Consider the following 23,072-nt stretch of genomic DNA (forward strand, 5'->3'; position numbering starts at 1 on the left):
CTATTTTTGTCTTATACAGTTATACAGTATAATATATATATATATATATTTTTAAATATATATAATTCCTGATTCTAGTTGATGATGCTATTTTTGTCTTTTAGAGTTTAGAGATTTTTTTTAAGTCCATCAAAAATGTGCGTGATTATAGGCCCAACTTTCACAGAATCAGTCTTGCACCTGAAGCGGTTCTCTGTGTCTGCTGACAAAGCAACTTCTCCCTCCTCCAACCCGCTCTCAGACAGAGAGATCCCTCAGCACTTGTCTTCCAAGGACCACCTCACAATTTATGACCTAATACTGAATCACAACCACAGTGCCAGAGAGAGAAAGAGAAGAAAAAAAAGGATTGCTTTTGGACAGGTCGATTAGTTTTGTTTTGGAGTTAACTGAGTATTGACACAAACTCCACCAGATAGGAACTCAGACTCAACGTGCTAGGAGGGAGGAGTCAATACTGTTGTCATCATGCCCCAAGTTGAGAGCACTAATACTCCCACTTGACCTGTTACAACTAGTATTGAATCTGCTGACATGTGGTTGGCCCACTTAGCTATCTTAAGATGAATGCACTAACTGTAAATCACTCTGGAGAAGAGGGTTTGCTAATTGACTAAAATGTCTTCAGTGAATGTTACATTGGCTACATTGTAATAACAATGAGAGACGGAGGCTGGGAGAGCGAGCGGGATAGAGATGTGATTGTGTTGATTAACAGATTGTGTGTATGAGCAGTCATGTAATATTTTGTAGTAGGACCTAAACTATTTTGTTGTCCAATGTGAATAAGAAATGTGTATTCTTTCGGTCTTGTGAGAGGCTCTACGCAGCACATTCATCCACAGAGCTGCGGCCCTTGTCTGCAAACTTTCTCCTAGATCTCGATGTTCTGTCTTGCCAACTGTTAGTTATTGTCATGCCAGTTTGGTATGACAGTGACTATAGGAGTTGGCAGGACAACACAGTGGATTTGGGACCAGGCCATGACAAAGACGATAAGAATTGGCATGACAACACAAACAGATCTAGGAAGAGGCTATTATTTAACATGACAACAACCGTAGGAGTTACCAAGACAAGACAGCACAAACTGATCTGGGACCAAGCTAGCAGACAAGGTTGTCTGTGAACATAGAGGTTACCAAGACAAGACAGCACAAACTGATCTGGGACCAAGCTAGCAGACAAGGTTGTCTGTGAACATAGAGGTTACCAAGACAAGACAGCACAAACCGATCTGGGACCAAGCTAGCAGACAAGGTTGTCTGTGAACATAGAGGTTACCAAGACAAGACAGCACAAACCGATCTGGGACCAAGCTAGCAGACAAGGTTGTCTGTGAACATAGAGGTTACCAAGACAAGACAGCACAAACTGATCTGGGACCAAGCTAGCAGACAAGGTTGTCTGTGAACATAGAGGTTACCAAGACAAGACAGCACAAACTGATCTGGGACCAAGCTAGCAGACAAGGTTGTCTGTGAACATAGAGGTTACCAAGACAAGACAGCACAAACTGATCTGGGACCAAGCTAGCAGACAAGGTTGTCTGTGAACATAGAGGTTACCAAGACAAGACAGCACAAACTGATCTGGGACCAAGCTAGCAGACAAGGTTGTCTGTGAACATAGAGGTTACCAAGACAAGACAGCACAAACTGATCTGGGACCAAGCTAGCAGACAAGGTTGTCTGTGAACATAGAGGTTACCAAGACAAGACAGCACAAACTGATCTGGGACCAAGCTAGCAGACAAGGTTGTCTGTGAACATAGAGGTTACCAAGACAAGACAGCACAAACCGATCTGGGACCAAGCTAGCAGACAAGGTTGTCTGTGAACATAGAGGTTACCAAGACAAGACAGCACAAACCGATCTGGGACCAAGCTAGCAGACAAGGTTGTCTGTGAACATAGAGGTTACCAAGACAAGACAGCACAAACCGATCTGGGACCAAGCTAGCAGACAAGGTTGTTTGTGAACATAGAGGTTACCAAGACAAGACAGCACAAACTGATCTGGGACCAAGCTAGCAGACAAGGTTGTCTGTGAACATAGAGGTTACCAAGACAAGACAGCACAAACTGATCTGGGACCAAGCTAGCAGACAAGGTTGTCGGTGAACATAGAGGTTACCAAGACAAGCCAGCACAAACCGATCTGGGACCAAGCTAGCAGACAAGGTTGTCTGTGAACATAGAGGTTACCAAGACAAGACAGCACAAACTGATCTGGGACCAAGCTAGCAGACAAGGTTGTCTGTGAACATAGAGGTTACCAAGACAAGACAGCACAAACCGATCTGGGACCAAGCTAGCAGACAAGGTTGTCTGTGAACATAGAGGTTACCAAGACAAGACAGCACAAACTGATCTGGGACCAAGCTAGCAGACAAGGTTGTCTGTGAACATAGAGGTTACCAAGACAAGCCAGCACAAACCGATCTGGGACCAAGCTAGCAGACAAGGTTGTCTGTGAACATAGAGGTTACCAAGACAAGACAGCACAAACTGATCTGGGACCAAGCTAGCAGACAAGGTTGTCTGTGAACATAGAGGTTACCAAGACAAGACAGCACAAACCGATCTGGGACCAAGCTAGCAGACAAGGTTGTCTGTGAACATAGAGGTTACCAAGACAAGACAGCACAAACCGATCTGGGACCAAGCTAGCAGACAAGGTTGTCTGTGAACATAGAGGTTACCAAGACAAGACAGCACAAACTGATCTGGGACCAAGCTAGCAGACAAGGTTGTCTGTGAACATAGAGGTTACCAAGACAAGACAGCACAAACCGATCTGGGACCAAGCTAGCAGACAAGGTTGTCTGTGAACATAGAGGTTACCAAGACAAGACAGCACAAACTGATCTAGGACCAAGCTAGCAGACAAGGTTGTCTGTGAACATAGAGGTTACCAAGACAAGACAGCACAAACCGATCTGGGACCAAGCTAGCAGACAAGGTTGTCTGTGAACATAGAGGTTACCAAGACAAGACAGCACAAACCGATCTGGGACCAAGCTAGCAGACAAGGTTGTCTGTGAACATAGAAGTTACCAAGAAAAGACAGCACAAACCGATCTGGGATCAAGCTAGCAGACAAGGTTGTCTGTGAACATAGAGGTTACCAAGACAAGACAGCACAAACGGGCATAGGACCAGGCCATTGTCTGCTGGTAGCAGCTGGAGTGGTGCCAAGAACCTCTCTGTCTGACGAAGCAGAGGCAGCAAGACTCAGTGGTCTGTAGAAGAATGACCCTTAGAGGAACAGCTAACAGGCCAGCTCTTTAATCTGCTCTGTTCTAGAAACCCCTCAGATGTTCATTAATGTATAACTTTCAATTGACCACCCAGAACTCAATCTAGAGTTCAAAAGCCGGATATAAAACCATAGTTGATTTCTTTCTTTTTTTATTATTATTTTTTTTTATCCCATTTTCTCCCCAATTTTCGTGGTATCCAATCGCTAGTAATTACTACCTTGTCTCTTCGCTACAACTCCCGTACGGGCTCGGGATAGACGAAGGTCGAAAGCCATGCGTCCTCCGAAGCACAACCCAACCAGCCGTACTGCTTCTTAACACAGCGCGCCTCCAACCCGGAAGCCAGCCGCACCAATGTGTCGGAGGAAACACCGTGTACCTGGCCCCCTTGGTTGGCGCGCACTGCGCCCGGCCCGCCACAGGAGTCGCTGGAGCGCGATGAGACAAGGATATCCCTACCGGCCAAACCCTCCCTACCCCGGACGACGCTATGCCAATTGTGCGTCGCCCCACGGACCTCCCGGTCGCGGCCGGCTGCGACAGTGCCTGGGCGCGAACCCAGAGACTCTGGTGGCGCAGTTAGCACTGCGGTGCAGTGCCCTAGACCACTGCGCCACCCGGGAGGCCATAGTTGATTTCTAACAGGACTGACCTCTCAGACTCAATAATGACTCCTAGGGCTGGTTTCCCCAACAGAAACTCTCCATTGATGTAAAGCCAAAGGGACAGATTGGTAGTGACAGACTCTAAACATGCACTCCATGACACACTGGAAAGTACTGGGGGGAGGGCACAAACTGAAGGCCTTGAAATTTAAGTCATAGTTGGGTCTCAACAGGTGTGTACTTACTAGGAACCAAACAGAAGCAAACAGAATGAAACTGGGAGGGACCTACCTGAATTTGTCCAATAGAAACTATTGTTTAACTGTTTGGACTAATGATTACACCCCTGGACTGACCTCTCAGAAACTGAATCTAAAGCAGGGATCATCAACTAGATTTAAAAAAAAATTGGGGTGGCAGAACATAATTACAATTGAACGCAAGATGCACAGACATCTGTTCAGACCCTATGTCTGCATGAAAACCAGAGTCACACACATAGTTGACTTTTCCGGGTAAATGGTTTGGAATGAGCAGAGTAATGGAATCTGACATTTGTGGCCTGTTGCTGTATTGTTTTATTTTATTTTATTTAACCTTTATTTAACTAGGCTAACTAAGTATGTTAACTAAGTATGTTATGAACACATTCTTATTTACAATGACGGCCTACCAAAAGGCAAAAGGCCTCCTGCGGGGACGGGGGCTGGGATTCAAATAATATATATACAGTCGTGGCCAAACGTTTGGAGAATGACACAAATATTCATTTCCACAAAGTTTGCTGCTTCGGTGTCTTTAGATATTTTTGTCAGATGTTACTATGGAATACTGAAGTATAATTACAAGCATTTCATAAGTGTCAAAGGCTTTTATTGACAATTACATGAAGTGGATGCAAAGAGTCAATATTTGCAGTGTTGACCCTTCTTGCATAATCAATGCTTGGAGTTTGTCAGAATTCTTGGGTTTTTGTTTGTCCACCCGCCTCTTGAGGATTGACCACAAGTTCTCAATGGGATTAAGGTCTGGGGAGTTTCCTGGCCATGGACCCAAAATATTGATGTTTTGTTCCCCGAGCCACTTAGTTATCACTTTTGCCTTATGGCAAGGTGCTCCATCATGCTGAAAAAGGCATTGTTCATCACCAAACTGTTTCTGGATGGTTGGGAGAAGTTGCTCTCGGAGGATGTGTTGGTACCATTCTTTATTCATGGCTGTGTTCTTAGGCAAAATTGTGAGTGAGCCCATTCCCTTGGCTGAGAAGCAACCCCACACATGAATGGTCTCAGGATGCTTTACTGTTGGCATAACACAGGACTGATGGTAGCGCTCACCGTGTCTTCTCCGGGCAAGCTTTGTTCCGGATGCCCCAAACAATCGGAAAGGGGATTCATCAGAGAAAATGACTTTACCCCAGTCCTCAGCATTCCAATCCCTGTACTTTTTGCAGAATATCAGTCTGTCCCTGATGTTTTTCCTGGAGATAAGTGGCTTCTTTGCTGCCCTTCTTGACACCAGGCCATCCTCCAAAAGTCTTCGCCTCACTGTGCGTGCAGATGCACTCACACCTGCCTGCTGCCATTCCTGAGCAATCTCTGTACTGGTGGTGCGCCGATCCCGCAGCTGAATCAACTTTAGGAGACAGTCCTGGCGCTTGCTGGATTTTCTTGGGCGCCCTGAAGCCTTCACAACAATTGAACCTCTCTTCTTGAAGTTCTTGATGATCCGATAAATGGTTGATTTAGGTGCAATCTTACTGGCAGCAATATCCTTGCCTGTGAAGCCCTTTTTGTGCAAAGCAATGATGAAGGCACGTGTTTCCTTGCAGGTAACCATGATTGACAAAGGAAGAACAATGATTCCAAGCACCACCCTCCTTTTGAAGCTTCCAGTCTGTTATTCGAACTCAATCAGCATGACAGAGAGATCTCCAGCCTTGTCCTTGTCAACTCTCACACCTGTGTTAACGAGAGAATTACTGACATGATGTCAGCTGGTCCTTTTGTGGCAGGGCTGAAATGCAGTGGAAATGTTTTTGGGGGATTCAGGTCATTTGCATGGCAAAAAGGGACTTTGCAATTAACTGCAATTCATCTGATCCCTCTTCATAACATTCTGGAGTATATGCAAATTGCCATAATACAAACTGAGGCAGCAGACTTTGTGAAAATTCATATTTGTGTCATTCTCAAAACTTTTGGCCACGACTATACAGTTGAAGTTGTAAGTTTACATACACCTTAGCCAAATACATTTAAACTAAGTTTTTCACAATTCCTGACATTTAATCCTTGTAAAAATGTCCTGTCTTGGGTCAGTGAGGATCACCACTTTATTTTAAGAATGTGAAATGTCAGAATAATAGTTGAGAGAATTATTTATTTCAGCTTTTATTTCTTTCATCACATTCCCAGTGGGTCAGAAGTTTACATACACTCAATTAGTATTTGGTAGCATTGCCTTTAAATTGTTTAACCTGGGTCAAACGTTTCGGGTAGCCTTCCACAAGCTTCCCACGATAAGTTGGGTGAATTTTGGCCCATTCCTCCTGACAGAGCTGGTGTAACTGAGTCAGGTTTGTAGGCCTCCTTGCTCGTACACGCTTTATAAGTTCTGCCCACAAATGTTCTATAAGATTGAGGTCAGGGCTTTGTGATGGCCACTCCAATACCTCGACTTTGTTGTCCTTAAGCCATTTTGCCACAACTTTGTAAGTATGCTTGGGGTCATTGTCCATTTGGAAGACCCATTTGCGACCAAACTTTACTTCCTGACTGATGTCTTCAGATGTTGCTTCAATATATCCACATAATTTTCCATCCTCATGATGCCATTTATTTTGTGAAGTGCACTAATCCCTCCTTCAGCAAAGCACCCCCACAACATGATGCTGTCACCCCCGTGCTTCACGGTTAGGATGGTGTTCTTCGACTTTCAAGCATCCCCCTTTTTTCTCCAAACATAACGATGGTCATTATGGCCAAACAGTTATATTTTTGTTTCATCAGACCAGAGGACATTTCTCCAAAAGGTACGATCTTTGTCCCCATATGCAGTTGCAAACTGTAGTTTGGCTTTTTTTATGGCGGTTTTGGAGCAGTGGCTTCTTCCTTGCTGAGCGGCCTTTCAGGTTATGTTGATATAGGACTCGTTTAACTGTAGATATAGATACTTTTGTACCTGTTTCCTCCAGCATCTTCACAAGATCCTTTGCTGATGTTCTGGGATTGATTTGCACTTTTTGCACCAAAGTACGCTCATCTCCAGGAGACAGAACGCTTCTCCTTCCTGAGTGGAATGACGGCTGCGTGGTCAAATGGTGTTCGGTTGATTTCTTTTGATTTTCCCATAATGTCAAGCAAAGAGGCACTGAATTTGAAGGTAGGCCTTGAAATACATCCACAGGTACACCTCCAATTGACTCAAATGATGTCAATTAGCCTATCAGAAGCTTCTAAAGCCATGACATCATTTTCTGTATTTTTCCAAGCTGTTTAAAGGCACAGTCAACTTAGTGTATGTAAACTTCTGACCCACTGCAATTGTGATACAGTGAATTGTAAGTGAAATAATCTGTCTGTAAATTATTGTTGGAGAAATGACTTGTGTCATGCACAAAGTAGATGTCCTAACCGACTTGCCAAAACTATAGTTTGTTTTAACAAGAAATTTGTGGTGTGGTTGAAAAACGAGGTTTAATGACTCCAACATAACTGTATGTAAACTTCCGACTTCAACTGTACGCATTATATATGCACTACCATTCAAAAGTTTGGGGTCACTTAGAAATGTCCTTGTTTTTTAAAGAAAAGCACTTTTTTGTCCATTAAAATAACATCAAATTGATCAGAAATACAGTGTAGACATCGTCAATGTTGTAAATGACTATTGTAGCTGGAAACGGCAGATGTTTTATGGAATATCGACATAGGTGTACAGAGGGTCATTATCAGCAACCATCACTCCTGTGTTCCAATGGCACGTTGTGTTAGCTAATCCAAGTTTATCATTTTAAAAGGCTAATTGAGCATTTAAACCCTTTTGCAATTATGTTAGCACAGCTGAAAACTGTTGTGCTGATTAAAGAAGTAATAAAACTGGCCTTCTTTAGACTAGTTGAGTATCTGGAGCATCAGCATTTGTGGGTTCGATTACAGGCTCAAAATGGCCAGAAACAAAGACTTTATTCTGAAACTCGTCGGTCTATTCTTGTTCTGGGAAATGAATGCTATTCCATTTGAGAAATTGCCAAGAAACTGAAGTTCTCGTACAACGCTGTGTACTACTACCTTCACAGAACAGCGCAAACTGTCTCTAACCAGTATAGAAAGGGTGGGAGGCCCCAGTGCACAACTGAGCAAGAGGACAAGTACATTAGAGTGTCTAGTTTGTCCCTCCCCTTCCTCTCTCCGCCCCCTCCCTCTCGCTCTCTCTCCGCCCCCTCCCTCCCTCTGTCCCTCTCTCCGCCCCTCCCTCCCTCTCTCCGCAACCTCCCTCCCTCTCCATGCCCCCCCCTCCCTCCACCCTCTCCCTCCCTCTGTCCCTCCATGCTCCCTCCCTCCCTCTCCATGCCCCCTCCCTTCCTCCCTCCGCCCTCTCACTCCCTCTGTCCCTCCATGCTCCCTCCCTCCCTCTCCATGTCCCCTCCCTCCCTCCTCCCCCTCCCTCCCTCTGTCCCCCCCTCCCTCCCTCCGCCCCCTCTCTCTGTTCCTCCCCTTACTCTCTCCGCCCCATATGTCCCTCCCCTTTCTCTATCCGCCCCCTCCCTCTCTTAATTTTATTCAAGGACTTTATTGGCATGAAAACATACAGTATGTTCACATAAACAAAAGTGAAATAAACAAAAATGAACAGTAAATATTACACTCACAGAAGCTCTCTCTCTCTCTCCAGTGTCTTAGAGAGTCCCAGCAGGCTAGAAGAGGAGCATCGTCTCATTGCTCGCTATGCAGCGCGCCTTGCAGCAGAGGCAGGCAACTCCACAGTGAGTTGCTCCACAGTGAGTAGTGAGTGTGTGTGCGTGCGCGTGTGTACGTGTATAGGCTGCCCCAGGGTGGTACTCTGTCAGCCTTTATTTATCCACTTCTTATTATGTAACTGCAGAATGTCCATGAACAGAACAATCACCTCTGCACCCAGAACCAAATCAGATGATGTTAAGGCTGTCACCAGACACTAACATAATCATTACCCACAGTGTACTGTCACCAGACACTAACATAATCATTACCCACAGTGTACTGTCACCAGACACTAACATAATCATTACCCACAGTGTACTGTCACCAGACACTAACATAATCATTACCCACAGTGTACTGTCACCAGACACTAACATAATCATTACCCACAGTGTACTGTCACCAGACACTAACATAACCATTACCCACAGTGTACTGTCACCAGACACTAACATAATCATTACCCACAGTGTACTGTCACCAGACACTAACATAATCATTACCCACAGTGTACAGTCACCAGACACTAACATAATCATTACCCACAGTGTACTGTCACCAGACAGTAAGGTAATCATTACCCACAGTGTAGTTTATCAACGTGAAAGATTAAATAAAAGTGCAGGTTGGCTGACAAGGCCCCAGATATTAGAATAGTCACTCAGAAGTCTAAAGCACAGCACACATGACTTTTACTTTTGGCCAGTAGATCATGTTTGATATGTTTTTCTTTTAGCCGCTCAGTTTTGTTAACTCTGTTTTTAATATGTCATTTTGTCTTTTAGCAATGTCTTCCAACCGATCTGAGTTTCAACTCCGATGCCAACAAACAACAGAGGCAGCTAATAGCAGAACTAGAAAACAAAAACAGGTGGGAATGTATTTGACTGTCACTTGATAAAGAAACATGAAGCAATAAAAAAAAAAAAACTGTACTAAATATTTTCTTTATTAGTTAATCAGATTTATTGTATGCTCATAATTTAAGAATTTTGTGAATTATAAGTAAATAGATTTCAGTTTATGTTGGTCACCGGGATCTGCTTTCAGAAAGTCATTTTCCGGCAGATTTTAAACACTCATTTTGTTGTGTCTTCTGATCCCTCAGAGAGATCCTCCAGGAAATCCAGAGGCTACGTCTGGAGCATGAGCAGGCCTCCCAGCCCACCCCAGAGAAGGCCCAGCAAAACCCCACACTTCTGGCCGAACTCAGGCTCCTTAGGTACCACATATCCAGCTATATTACCCACCTACACTGTATCTTATAGGAGAGATCATTACCCACCTATATCTAATAAGAAAAATCATTACCCACCTACAGTGCATTCGGAAAGTATTCAGGAAATGTATGAAAATAAGAAACTGAAATATCACCTTTACATAAGTTTTCAGACCCTTTACTCAATACTTTGTTGAAGCACCTTTGGCAGCGATTACAGCCTAGAGTCTTCTTGGGTATGACGCTACAAGCTTGGCACACCTGTGTTTGGGCAGTTTCTCCCATTCTTCTCTGCAGATCCTCTCGAGGTCTGTCAGGTGTGGATGTGGAGCGTCACTGCACAGCTATTTTCAGGTCTTTCCAGAGATGTTCGAACGGGTTCAAGTCCGGGCTCTGGCTGGGCCACTCAAGGATATTCAGAGACTTTTCCCAGAAGCCACTCTTGCGTTGTCTTGTCTGTGTGCTTAGGGTTGTTCTCCTGTTGGAAGGTGAACCGTCGCCTGTCTGAGGTCCTGAGTGCTCAGGAGCAGGTTTTCATCAAGGATCTCTCTGTACTTTGCTCTGTTCATCTTTCCCTCGATCCTGACTAGCCTCCCAGTCCCTGAAAAACATCCTCACAGCATGATGCTGCCTCCATCATGCTTCACCATAGGGATGGTGCCAGGTTTCCTCCAGACGTGACGCGTGGCATTCAGGCCAATGAGTTCAATCTTGGTTTCATCAGACCAGGGAATCTTGTTATGGTCTGAGAGTCCTTTAGGTGCCTTTTGGCAAACTCCAAGCGGGCTGTCATGTGCCTTTTACTGAGGAGTGGCTTCCATCTGTCCACTCTACCATAAAGGCATGATTGGTGGAGTGCTTCAGAGATGGTTGTCCTTCTGGAAGATTCTCCCATCTCCACAGAGGACCTCTGGAGCTCTGTCAGAGTGACCATCGGGTTGTTGGTCACCTCCCTGACCAAGGCCCTTCTCCCCCGATTGCTCAGTTTGTCCGGGTGGCCAGCTCTAGGAAGAGTCCTGGTGGATCCAAACGTATTCCATTTAAGAATAATGGAGGCCACTGTGTTCTTGGGGACCTTCAATGCTGCAGACATGTTTTGGTACTCTTCCCTAGATCTGTGCCTCGACACAATCCTGTCTCTGAGCTCTACGGACAATTTCTTCGATCTCATGGCTTGGTTTTTGCTCTGACATGCACGGTCAACTGTGGGACCTTGGATAGACAGGTGTGTGCCTTCCCAAATCATGTCCAATCAATTGAATTTACCACAGGTGGACTCCAATCAAGTTGTAGACACATCTCAAGGATGATCCATGGAAACAGGATGCACCTGAGCTCAATTTCGAGTCTCATAGCAAAGGGTCTGAATACTTATGTAAATAAGGTATTTCTGTTTTTTATTTTAAATACATTTGTAAATAATTATAAAACCTGTTTTCGCTTTGTCATTATGGGGTATTGTGTGTAGATTGATTGAGGACAAAAATGTATTTAATCAGTTTTAGAATAAGGCTGTAATGTAACATTATGTGGAAAAGGTGAAGGGGTCTGAATACTTTCCGAATGCACTGTATATCTTCCTGCTATAGCTACTGTGTGTTTAGCTGTGTGTCTATAGCTACTGTGTGTCTAGCTGTGTGTCTATAGCTACTGCGTGTCTATAGCTACTATGTGTCTAGCTGTGTGTCTATAGCTACTGTGTATCTATAGCTACTGTGTGTCTAGCTGTGTGTCTATAGCTACTGTGTGTCTATAGCTACTGTGTGTCTAGCTGTGTGTCTAGCTGTGTGTCTATAGCTACTGTGTGTCTAGCTGTGTGTCTAGCTGTGTGTCTATAGCTACTGTGTGTCTAGCTGTGTGTCTAGCTGTGTGTCTATAGCTACTGTGTGTCTATAGCTACTGTGTGTCTATAGCTACTGTGTGTCTATAGCTACTGTGTGTCTAGCTGTGTGTCTAGCTGTGTGTCTATAGCTACTGTGTATCTAGCTGTGTGTCTATAGCTACTGTGTGTCTATAGCTACTGTGTGTCTAGCTGTGTGTCTATAGCTACTGTGTGTCTATAGCTACTGTGTGTCTATCTGTGTGTCTATAGCTACTGTGTGTCTAGCTGTGTGTCTATAGCTACTGTGTGTCTATAGCTACTGTGTGTCTATCTGTGTGTCTATAGCTACTGTGTGTCTAGCTGTGTGTCTATAGCTACTGTGTGTCTATAGCTACTGTGTGTCTATCTGTGTGTCTATAGCTACTGTGTGTCTAGCTGTGTGTCTATAGCTACTGTGTATCTAAGTGTCTATAGCTACTGTGTGTCTATAGCTACTGTGTGTCTATAGCTACTGTGTGTCTATAGCTACTGTGTGTCTATAGCTACTGTGTGTCTAGCTGTGTGTCTATAGCTACTGTGTGTCTAGCTGTGTGTCTATAGCTACGGTGTGTCTAGCTGTGTGTCTATAGCTACTGTGTGTCTAGCTGTGTGTCTATAGCTACTGTGTATCTAGCTGTGTGTCTATAGCTACTGTGTGTCTAGCTGTGTGTCTATAGCTACTGTGTGTCTAGCTGTGTGTCTATAGCTACTGTGTGTCTAGCTGTGTGTCTATAGCTACTGTGTGTCTATAGCTACTGTGTGTCTAGCTGTGTGTCTATAACTACTGTGTTTCTATAGCTACTGTGTGTCTATAGCTACTGTGTGTCTAGCTGTGTGTCTATAGCTACTGTGTATCTAAGTGTGTCTATAGCTACTGTGTGTCTATAGCTACTGTGTGTCTATAGCTACTGTGTATCTAAGTGTGTCTATAGCTACTGTGTGTCTATAGCTACTGTGTGTCTATAGCTACTGTGTCTATAGCTGTGTGTCTATAGCTACTGTGTGTCTATAGCTACTGTGTGTCTATAGCTACGGTGTGTCTAGCTGTGTGTCTATAGCTACTGTGTGTCTAGCTGTGTGTCTATAACTACTGTGTGTCTATCTGTGTGTCTATAGCTACTGTGTGTCTAACTGTGTGTCTATAACTACTGTGTGTCTATAGCTACTGTGTGTCTATAGCTACGGTGTGTCTAGCTGTGTGTCTATAGCTACTGTGTGTCTAGCTGTGTGTCTATAACTACTGTGTGTCTATAGCTACTGTGTGTCTAGCTGTGTGTCTATAGCTACTGTGTGTCTAGCTGTGTGTCTATAGCTACGGTGTGTCTATAGCTACTGTGTGTCTATAGCTACTGTGTGTCTAACTGTGTGTCTATAACTACTGTGTGTCTATAGCTACTGTGTGTCTATAGCTACTGTGTGTCTAACTGTGTGTCTATAACTACTGTGTGTCTATAGCTACTGTGTGTCTATAGCTACGGTGTGTCTAGCTGTGTGTCTATAGCTACTGTGTGTCTATAGCTACGGTGTGTCTAGCTGTGTGTCTATAACTACTGTGTGTCTATAGCTACTGTGTGTCTAGCTGTGTGTCTATAACTACTGTGTGTCTATAGCTACTGTGTGTCTATAGCTACTGTGTGTATATCTTTTTTTTTTTTTTCACCTTTATTTAACCAGGTAGGCCAGTTGAGAACAAGTTCTCATTTACAACTGCGACCTGGACAACATAAAGCAAAGCAGTGCGACAAAAATAGCAACACAGAGTTACACATGGGATAAACAAACGTACAGTCAATAACACAATCGAAAAATCTATATAGAGTGTGTGCAAATGAAGTAAGGAGGTAAGGCAATAAATAGGCCCATAGCGGCGAAGTAATTACAATTTTGCAATTTACACTGGAGTGATATATATGCAGTTGAGGATGTGCAAGTAGAAATACTGGTGTGTAAAAGAGCAGAAAAACAAATATGGGGATGAGGTAGGTAGTTGGTTGGATGGATGGGCTATTTACAGATTGTGTACAGCTGCGGTGATCGGTAAGCCGCTCTGACAGCAGACGCTTAAAGTTAGTGAGGGAAATATAAGTCTCCAACTTCAGTGATTTTTTAAAAATTCGTTCCAGTCATTGTCAGCAGAGAACTGGAAGGAAAGGCGGCCAATGCAGGTGTTGGCTTTGGGGATGACCAGTGAAATATACCTGCTGGAGCGTGTGCTACGGGTGTGTGTTGCTATGGTGACAATTGAGCTGAGATAAGGCGGAGCTTTACCTAGCAAAGACTTATAGATGACCTGGAGCCAGTGGGTTTGGCGACGAATATGTAGCGAGGACCAGCCTACAACAGTATACAGGTCGCAGTGGTGGGTAGTATATGGGGCTTTGGTGACAAAACGGATGGCACTGTGATAGACTACATCCAGTATGCTGAGTAGAGTGTTGGATACTATTTTGTAAATGACATCGCCGAAGTCAAGGATCGGTAGGATGGTCAGTTTTACGAGGGTATGTTTGGTAGCATGAGTGAAGGAGGCATTGTTGTGAAATAAGAAGACGATTCTAGATTTTACTTTTGATTGGAGATGCTTAATGTGAGTCTGGAAGGAGAGTTTACAGTCTAGCCAGACACCTAGGTATTTGTAGTTGTCCACATATTCTAAGTCAGAACCGTCCAGAGTAGTGATGCTAGTCGGATGGGCGGGTGTGGGCAGCGATCGGTTGCAGAGCATGCATTTCATTTTACTGGCATTTAAAAGCAGTTGGAGGCCACGTAAGGAGTGTTGTATGGCGTTGAAGCTCGTTTGGAGTTTTGATAACACAGTGTCCAAAGAGGGGCCAGATGTATACAGAATGGTGTCGCCTGCGTAGAGGTGGATCAGATAATCACCAGCAGCAAGAATGACATCATTGATGTATACATAGAAAAGAGTCAGCCAGAGAATTGAACCCTGTGGCACCCCCATAGAGACTGCCAGAGGTCCGGACAACAGGCCCTCCGATTTGACACACTGAACTCTATATGAGAAGTAGTTGGTGAACCAGGCGAGGCAGCCATTTCAGAAACCAAGGCTGTTGAGTCTGCCGATAAGAATATGGTGATTGACAGAGTCGAAAGCCTGGGCCAGGTTGATGAAGACGGCTGCACAGTACTGTCTTTTATCGATGGCAGTTATGATATCGTTTAGGACCTTGAGCGTGGCCGAGGTGCACCCATGACCAGCTCGGAAACCAGATTGCATAGCGGAGAAGGTACGGTGGGATTCGAATTGGTCGGTGATCTGTTTGTTTACTTGGCTTTTGAAGATTTTAGAAAGGCATGGCAGGATGGATACAGGTCTGTAACAGTTTGGGTCTAGATTGTCTCCCCCTTTGAAGAGGGGGATGACCGCGGCCGCTTTCCAATCTTTAGGAATCTCAGATGATACGAAAGAGAGGTTGAACAGACTAGTAATAGGGGTTGCAACAATGGCGGTGGATAATTTTTGGAAGAGAGGGTCCAGATTTTCTAGCCCAGCTGATTTGTAGGGATCCAGATTTTGCAGCTCTTTCTGGACATCATCTGTGTCCCCCCCAGTTGCTGCGGGGGGGACACAGAGCTGTTGGCCGGGGTTGGGGTAGTCAGGTGGAAAGCATGGCCAGCCGTAGAGAAATGCTTATTGAAGTTCTCGATTATCGTGGATTTATCAGTGGCGACAGTGTTTCCTAGTCTCAGTGCAGTGGGCAGCTGGGAGGAGGTACTCTTATTCTCCATGGACTTTACAGTGTCCCAAAACGTATTGGAATTAGTGCTGCAGGATGCAAATTTCTGTTTGAAAAGGCTAGCCTTTGCTTTCCTAACTGACTGTGTATTGGTTCCTGACCCAAAGATAATCTATGTAACATTTTGATTGCCACAGGCACTTTCACTGATTGATTGGCAATCTGGCTATAATATCTGTCTGTATTGTAACCTATAGCTCTGCATTGTAGACTATAGCTCTGCATTGTAGCATATAGCTCTGCAATTTAGCCTATAGCTCTGCATTGTAGCCTAAAGCTTTGCAATTTAGCATATAGCTCTGCAATGTAGCCTATAGCTCTGCATTGTAGCCTAAAGCTTTGCATTGTAGCATATAGCTCTGAAATTTAGCCTATAGCTCTGCATTGAAGCCTAAAGCTCTGCATTGTAGCCTATAACTCTGCATTGTAGCCTATTGCTCTGCATTGTAGCCTATAGCTCTGCATTGTAGCCTATTGCTCTGCATTGTAGCCTAAAGCTCTGCATTGTAGCCTATAGCTCTGCATTGTAGCCTATAGCTCTGCATTGTAGCCTATAGCTCTGCATTGTAGCATATAGCTCTGTATTGTAGCCTATAGCTCTGCATTGTAGCCTATAGCTGTATTGTAGCCTATAGCTCTGCATTGTAGCCTATTGCTCTGCATTGTAGCCTAAAGCTCTGCATTGTAGCCTATAGCTCTGCATTGTAGCCTATAGCTCTGCATTGTAGCCTATAGCTCTGCATTGTAGCCTATAGCTCTGCATTGTAGCCTATAGCTCTGCATTGTAGCCTATAGCTCTGCATTGTAGCATATAGCTCTGTATTGTAGCCTATAGCTCTGTATTGTAGCCTATAGCTCTGTATTGTAGCCTATAGCGCTGTAGTGTAGCCTATAGCGCTGTAGTGTAGCCTATAGCTCTGCATTGTAGCCTATAGCGCTGTAGTGTAGCCTATAGCGCTGTAGTGTAGCCTATAGCTCTGTATTGTAGCCTATAGCGCTGTAGTGTAGCCTATATCTCTGTAGTGTAGCCTATAGCTCTGCATTGTAGCCTATAGCGCTGTAGTGTAGCCTATAGCGCTGTAGTGTAGCCTATAGCTCTGTATTGTAGCCTATAGCGCTGTAGTGTAGCCTATTTAAGTCATTTAGCAGACGCTCTTATCCAGAGCGACTTACAAATTGGTGCATTCACCTTATGACATCCAGTGGAACAGCCACTTTACAATAGTGCATCTAGATCTTTTAAGGGGGGGGGGGGGGGCAGAAGGATTGCTTTATCCTAGGTATTCCTTGAAGAGGTGGGGTTTCAGGTGTCTCCGGAAGGTGGTGATTGACTCCGCTGTCCTGGCGTCGTGAGGGAGTTTGTTCCACCATTGGGGTGCCAGAGCAGCGAACAGTTTTGACTGGGCTGAGCGGGAACTGTACTTCCTCAGTGGTAGGGAGGCGAGCAGGTCAGAGGTGGATGAACGCAGTGCCCTTGTTTGGGTGTAGGGCCTGATCAGAGCCTGAAGGTACTGAGGTGCCGTTCCCCTCACAGCTCCGTAGGCAAGCACCATGGTCTTGTAGCGGATGCGAGCTTCAACTGGAAGCCAGTGGAGAGAGCGGAGGAGCGGGGTGACGTGAGAGAACTTGGGAAGGTTGAACACCAGACGGGCTGCGGCGTTCTGGATGAGTTGTAGGGGTTTAATGGCACAGGCAGGGAGCCCAGCCAACAGCGAGTTGCAGTAATCCAGACGGGAGATGACAAGTGCCTGGATTAGGACCTGCGCCGCTTCCTGTGTGAGGCAGGGTCGTACTCTGCGGATGTTGTAGAGCATGAACCTACAGGAACGGGCCACCGCCTTGATGTTGGTGGAGAACGACAGGGTGTTGTCCAGGATCACGCCAAGGTTCTTAGCGCTCTGGGAGGAGGACACAATGGAGTTGTCAACCGTGATGGCGAGATCATGGAACGGACAGTCCTTCCCCGGGAGGAAGAGCAGCTCCGTCTTGCCGAGGTTCAGCTTGAGGTGGTGATCCGAGGTGGTGAGCTCTGTATTGTAGCATATAGCTCTGTATTGTAGCCTATAGCGCTGTATTGTAGCCTATAGCTCTGTATTGTAGCCTATAGCTCTGTATTGTAGCCTATAGCTGAGGTAGAGTGGAGAAGAAAGTCAGTCAGGCAGCATTTGTTTGTGATGGTTGAATTTGTGGGCAGACAGATAGATAGTGTTTTCTGTCCTCCATTTGGATCTCATAGTCGTGAATGAAGATATTTACCAAATGCCCACCAGAGGTTGAACCGGTGCAGATAGACCGGTTCAATCGTCTCATCACATTAAAAGGGATCTTGCCAGTGGTGTGTTGTCTCTTTCTGTTACCCTGGAATGTGACCAGGCTCTATGTAGTGCAGTGGTTGGTAACCCTGGTCCTGGAGGGCCGCAGGCGCTTCATGTTTTTGTTTTAACTGACCTGGGAGACCAGGTGTGTTGAATTTAGGCAATCACTGAACTGATCAATTAGCTCAGTTGGTCAGGTGTGGTGCCTAGTTGGAACAAAATCCTGCAGGACCTGTGTCACTCCAGGAACAGGGTTGTCTAACCCTGAGGTAGTTTAACCAGGCTCAGAGAAGTGACTGTGTCTGTGTAGTGGTGTGATATTAGGAAAGACATGGACAATGGACTGACCAATGTCTTCCATCATCACCACTCAGCGTCTGCAGTCTGCACTCAGGGACGCCACCTGACGAAAGACAGTCAGGACTGACTAGTGTTGGGAATTCTCAGGCCAAGGACGGATCATTGTTAATGTGGGAGGCAACCCTAGGGAGCCTAGTGACTGACAGACTTTCAGGCTTTCACCTTTCAGGAGGCAATAAAGACTAACAGCTATTCTGTGTGTGTGCGTGTGCGTGCGTGTGGGACAACAGGCACAGGAAGGATGAGCTGGAGAGGCGCATGTCAGCCCTACAGGAGAGCAGACGGGAACTGATGGTCCAGCTAGAGGGACTGATGAGGTTACTCAAGGTAGGAGAGGACTCTGACAGCCTGATATCTACTACAGATTATTATATATATTATAAACACTATCTGGTCCTTGTTCTTCAGACGTTTATTTACTGACGCTGTAATTTTTTACTATATAGTTAGAAGTATATCAAATTGATATATAGTATATCAAATCAAATGTTATTTGTTACATACACATGGTTAGCAGATGTTAATGTGAGTGTAGTGAAATGCTTGTGAGAGAGAGTGCAGTATCAACCTCTGTCATTATTGCTTTTTATGCCATCTGGTATTCGTTAACATCAACCATGAATTGGTTCCAACTGTTTAGAACGTGTTGGACAATGCATTGATTGTAGTTGACAGTTGCTGTCCCTCAGGGCTGATTGGGTAACTTGCAGAAACCTGTCTTTCATGTCCTGATATTGAAGCTCCTGACTCTTTGCCACTGTTTTATCTTTTTCTCTCTCTGTCTTTCTGTCACGTTTTCTCTCTTTCTGTCTTTCTGTCACTTTTTCTCTCTCTGTCTTTCTGTCACTTTTTCTCTCTCTGTCTTTCTGTCACTTTTTCTCTCTTTCTGTCTTTCTGTCACTTTTTCTCTCTCTGTCTTTCTGTCACTTTTTCTCTCTTTCTGTCTTTCTGTCACTTTTTCTCTCTCTCTGTCTTTCTGTCACGTTTTCTCTCTTTCTGTCTTGCGTTCTCTCTCTTTCTGTCTTTCTGTCACGTTTTCTCTCTTTCTGTCTTTCTGTCACTTTTTCTCTTTCTGTCTTTCTGTCACTTTTTCTCTCTTTCTGTCTTTCTGTCACTTTTTCTCTGTCTTTCTGTCACTTTTTCTCTCTTTCTGTCTTGCGTTCTCTCTCTTTCTGTCACTTTCTTGCTCTCTTTCTCGGTATGTCCCTCTCTCTCTCTGTCACTTCTCTCTCCCTCACTGCTCATGCTTTCTATCACTGCTTACCATTGGCTGACTGATAGGATGAGGAGCAGAAGCAGGCAGTAAGTGTGTCTCTTCAGTTTACATGAAGGAAGCAGTAGAATGGCAGCACCAGACCAGTCAGCCAGTCACTCTCTAACCATACTATTACATGTCACACTACTGTTCACTCTTAATGCACGTGTTGATATGTCTCCGATGGATTGTGTTTAAGGAACTTCCAGTAGCAGCATTTTTTATGGACATGTTATGTTATGCACTTGCGCTGGTCGGTTTGAGGCAGCACTGTTTTCCTACAGAGATTTGGCACAGTACTTTTATAGATCGGTTATTTGTCACTTCATGCAGTCCTGGATCAGACTGGCTCTAAGCCATACAGTCGTGGACCTGGGCTCAAACGCTATTCGAAATCTTTCAAATACCTTCAGCGTTTGCTCTAGCCTGCCTGGAGTGTAAGATGGGCGGGGTTTGACGTTTTGGGACTATCCTAATTGTCCATTTAAGCTAAGCAGGCTCAGTCAAGCACAGATGCAGTATTTGAATTGATTTGAATAGTGTTTGAACCCAGGTCTGCTCCTGGGCCCTGCACAGTGCCCCTTTCTCCCCAGACCGAACACTACAGTCCCCTCCTTAATCGCTACAGGCAGGCTCACACATGGGTCTCATTAGATTTCAGAGCAGTAAAGATGCTGTAATAGACAGGGAGTGTATGTTCAGGGGGGTGTTAGGCTTGGGCGGTATCCAGATTGTCATACCTTCATACCGACCTTGTGCCATACCGGGATATTCTGTAATACCGGCATTGCACACAAGGGGCGCTATTTTCAAACCCCACTGAGCCTTTGTAATCTGAAGGTTAGCAATGCTAACAAGTACATGTAAAATCCCATGGCATTCTCTATCTAAATGCTATAGTCTAAATGCTATATATAGTCTCTAATCAGCTCCGTCTTGTTCTAAGTTGAGCTTGAGGTGGCGAGCCAACATCCTTTTCTGACACCCATGTGGCGAAATGCGAAATTTCGCCACATGGGTGTCAGAAAAGGGAAATGGGAAAGGAGAAAAGTAGTTGTGTCATCCGCATAGCAATTATAGGAGACAATATGTGAGGATATGACAAGCCGAGTGACTTGGTGTATAGAGAGAAGAGGATAGGGCCTAGAACCGAGCCCTGAGGGACACCATTAGTGAGAGTACGTGGTGCAGACACAGATCCTTTCCACGTCACTTGGAAGCGGCCTGCCAGGTAGGATGCAATCCAAGAGTCTGCAGTCTGAGACGCCCAGCCCTGAGAGGGTGGAGAGAAGGATCTGATGGTTCATAGTGTGGTTCATGGTGTCAAAGGGAGTCAATATATCAAGGAGGATGTGAACAGAGGAGAGAGAGTCAGCTTTGGCAGTGCGGAGAGCCTCCGTGACACAGAGGAGAGCAGTGACCCATCTTATAGCCTGACTGATTAGGGTCAAGAATATTGTTCTGAGGGAGATAACGAGAGAGTTGATCAGAGACAACACGCTAAAGTGTTTTGGAAAGAAAAGAAAGCAGGGATACAGGTCTATAGTTTTTGACATCAAATTAGTCAAGTGTTGGTTTCTTGAGGAGCGGAGCGACTCAGGCCATTTTGAAGTCAGAGGGGACGCAGCCAGTGGTCAGGGATGAGTTGATGAGGGAAGTGAGGAATGGGAGAAGGTCTCCAGAGAGGGTCTGGAGAAGGGAGGAGGGGATGGAGTCGAGCGAGCAGGTTGACGGGCGGCCAGACATTACTAGTCACAGGATTTCATCTGGAGAGATAGAGGGGAGAAAGAGGTCAAGGCGTAGGGTAGTTCTGTGCGAGTGAGACCAGTGGACTCAATAGTCTAAGTGAATGAGGAGCGGATTGTCATCAGCCTTCTTTTCAAAGTGGTTGACAAAGTTGTCCGCAGAGAGGGAGTGGAGGATTAAGGAGGGAGGAAAAGGTAGAAAATAGTTTCCTAGGGTTAGAGGCAGACGTTTGAAATGTGGAGTGATAGAAAGTGGAATTAGCAGTGGAGTCAGAGGAAGAGAAGGTAGAGAGAAATCAGTGAACGGATGATAGGTCCTCCGGAAGTTTTGTTTTCCTCCATTTTCGCTCAGCTGCCCGCAGTCCTTTTTCTGTAAGCTCGTAATGAGTCACTCAGCCACGAAGCAAGAGGGGAGGGGAGGGCCGAGCCGGCCCGGGAGGAAATGGGGTAGTGTGAGTCTAAGGATGCGGAAAGGAAGGAGAGTAGGGTCGAAGAGGCTGAATCAGGAGACAGGAGGGAGAAGGGTGACGTCAAAAGGCAAGGAGGGGAACGAGAGAGTTGCAAATAAATGAATCGAAGGGAGCGGTCGGGAGGTCGGTGGGTAGAAGTTGCCCAGTAAAAGAGTGGTGAGCCATCATCAGGAAATAAGTTTATGAAAGTGTTAAGCTCATTGAGGAAGTCTCCAAGGGCACCTGGTGGGCGATGGATAACAACAAAGCTTGAGTGGACAAGTGACAGTGACCGCATGGAATTCAAATGAGGAGATGGACAGGTGAGAGAGTAGATGGACAGGTGAGAGGGAGAAAAGACCAAATCTCCAGTTAGGAGAAATGAGTAGCCCTGTGCCACCACCGCGACGACCAGATGCTCTTGGACTATGAGAGAAAACGTAGTCAGATGAAGAGAGAGCAGCTCTGAAGGGCATCGTAGGCTTAGATTAACTCAGCGTTCTTGACTGCAGATCAGCAGTTCCAAATGCTGCCAAAAAAATATAAAAAATCCCCTGGTCCTGATGAACTAGACCCCCACCTCCTACACCTACATTATTGCTCCCCCCTTAAAAATATATTTTTAACCTCACGCTTGATGTTAAGGAAATCCCCAAGTTATGGAAATCTGCTTTTGTACTCCCTCTTCTGAAAGGTGTAGATCCTTCGCTACTTGACAACTATCGACCCATATCAACATTGTCTGTACTGTCAAAGGTACTGGAGTCCTTAGTTAGTAGGCAGCTAAAGGTCCACTTCCAAGAAAACAACATTTTAAATGGAATGCAATCAGGTTTTAGGTCTGGCCACAGCACTGTTTCAGCAACATTGAAGGTTTTAAATGACATCCACTGTGCTCTTGATAAGAAGTTACATTGTGTGTCTGTTTTTATTGATTTGTCGAAGGCTTTTGACACCGTGGACCATGCTGTGTTAGTGCAAAGGTTAAAATGTTGTGGAATTACTGGTCATGCTCAAGATTGGTTTATAAATTACCTATCAAATCGTACACAATGTGTAATGGCGGATGGTTGTAAATCTGAGTCCATAGAGGTGTGCTTAGGTGTTCCGCAAGGTTCTATTTTGGGCCCACTGTTGTTCATTTTGTATATCAACAACATTGGGGATCTTATTGAAACAGCGGATGTTAATTTTTATGCAGATGATACTGTTCTTTATTCAAGTGGTAGTAGTTTATCTTTAGCTTTTGAAAATGCTCAAAGAGCATTTAACATCATAC

General features: G+C 45.0%; 1 protein-coding gene across 13 annotated transcripts in view; it reads left to right on the forward strand.

The window, feature by feature from the left end:
• The window catches only part of LOC129813142 (dystrobrevin beta-like), a 74,271-nt gene that overhangs the window by 35,952 nt on the left and 15,247 nt on the right, over window positions 1–23,072 (forward strand). For 9 of the 13 annotated variants that reach the window (XM_055865360.1, XM_055865350.1, XM_055865354.1 and 6 more), the window contains 5 exons: window positions 8,767–8,872; window positions 9,620–9,705; window positions 9,943–10,056; window positions 18,575–18,671; window positions 19,626–19,646. In XM_055865360.1, the coding sequence (XP_055721335.1) occupies window positions 8,767–8,872; window positions 9,620–9,705; window positions 9,943–10,056; window positions 18,575–18,671; window positions 19,626–19,646 (424 nt within the window). The remainder of the gene's footprint in view (window positions 1–8,766; window positions 8,873–9,619; window positions 9,706–9,942; window positions 10,057–18,574; window positions 18,672–19,625; window positions 19,647–23,072) is intronic. The other 4 variants (XM_055865361.1, XM_055865352.1, XM_055865358.1 and 1 more) reach the window with 2 other exon arrangements.

Source organism: Salvelinus fontinalis, chromosome 16 (assembly GCF_029448725.1).
Source record: "Salvelinus fontinalis isolate EN_2023a chromosome 16, ASM2944872v1, whole genome shotgun sequence".
Classification (NCBI taxonomy): domain Eukaryota; kingdom Metazoa; phylum Chordata; class Actinopteri; order Salmoniformes; family Salmonidae; genus Salvelinus; species Salvelinus fontinalis.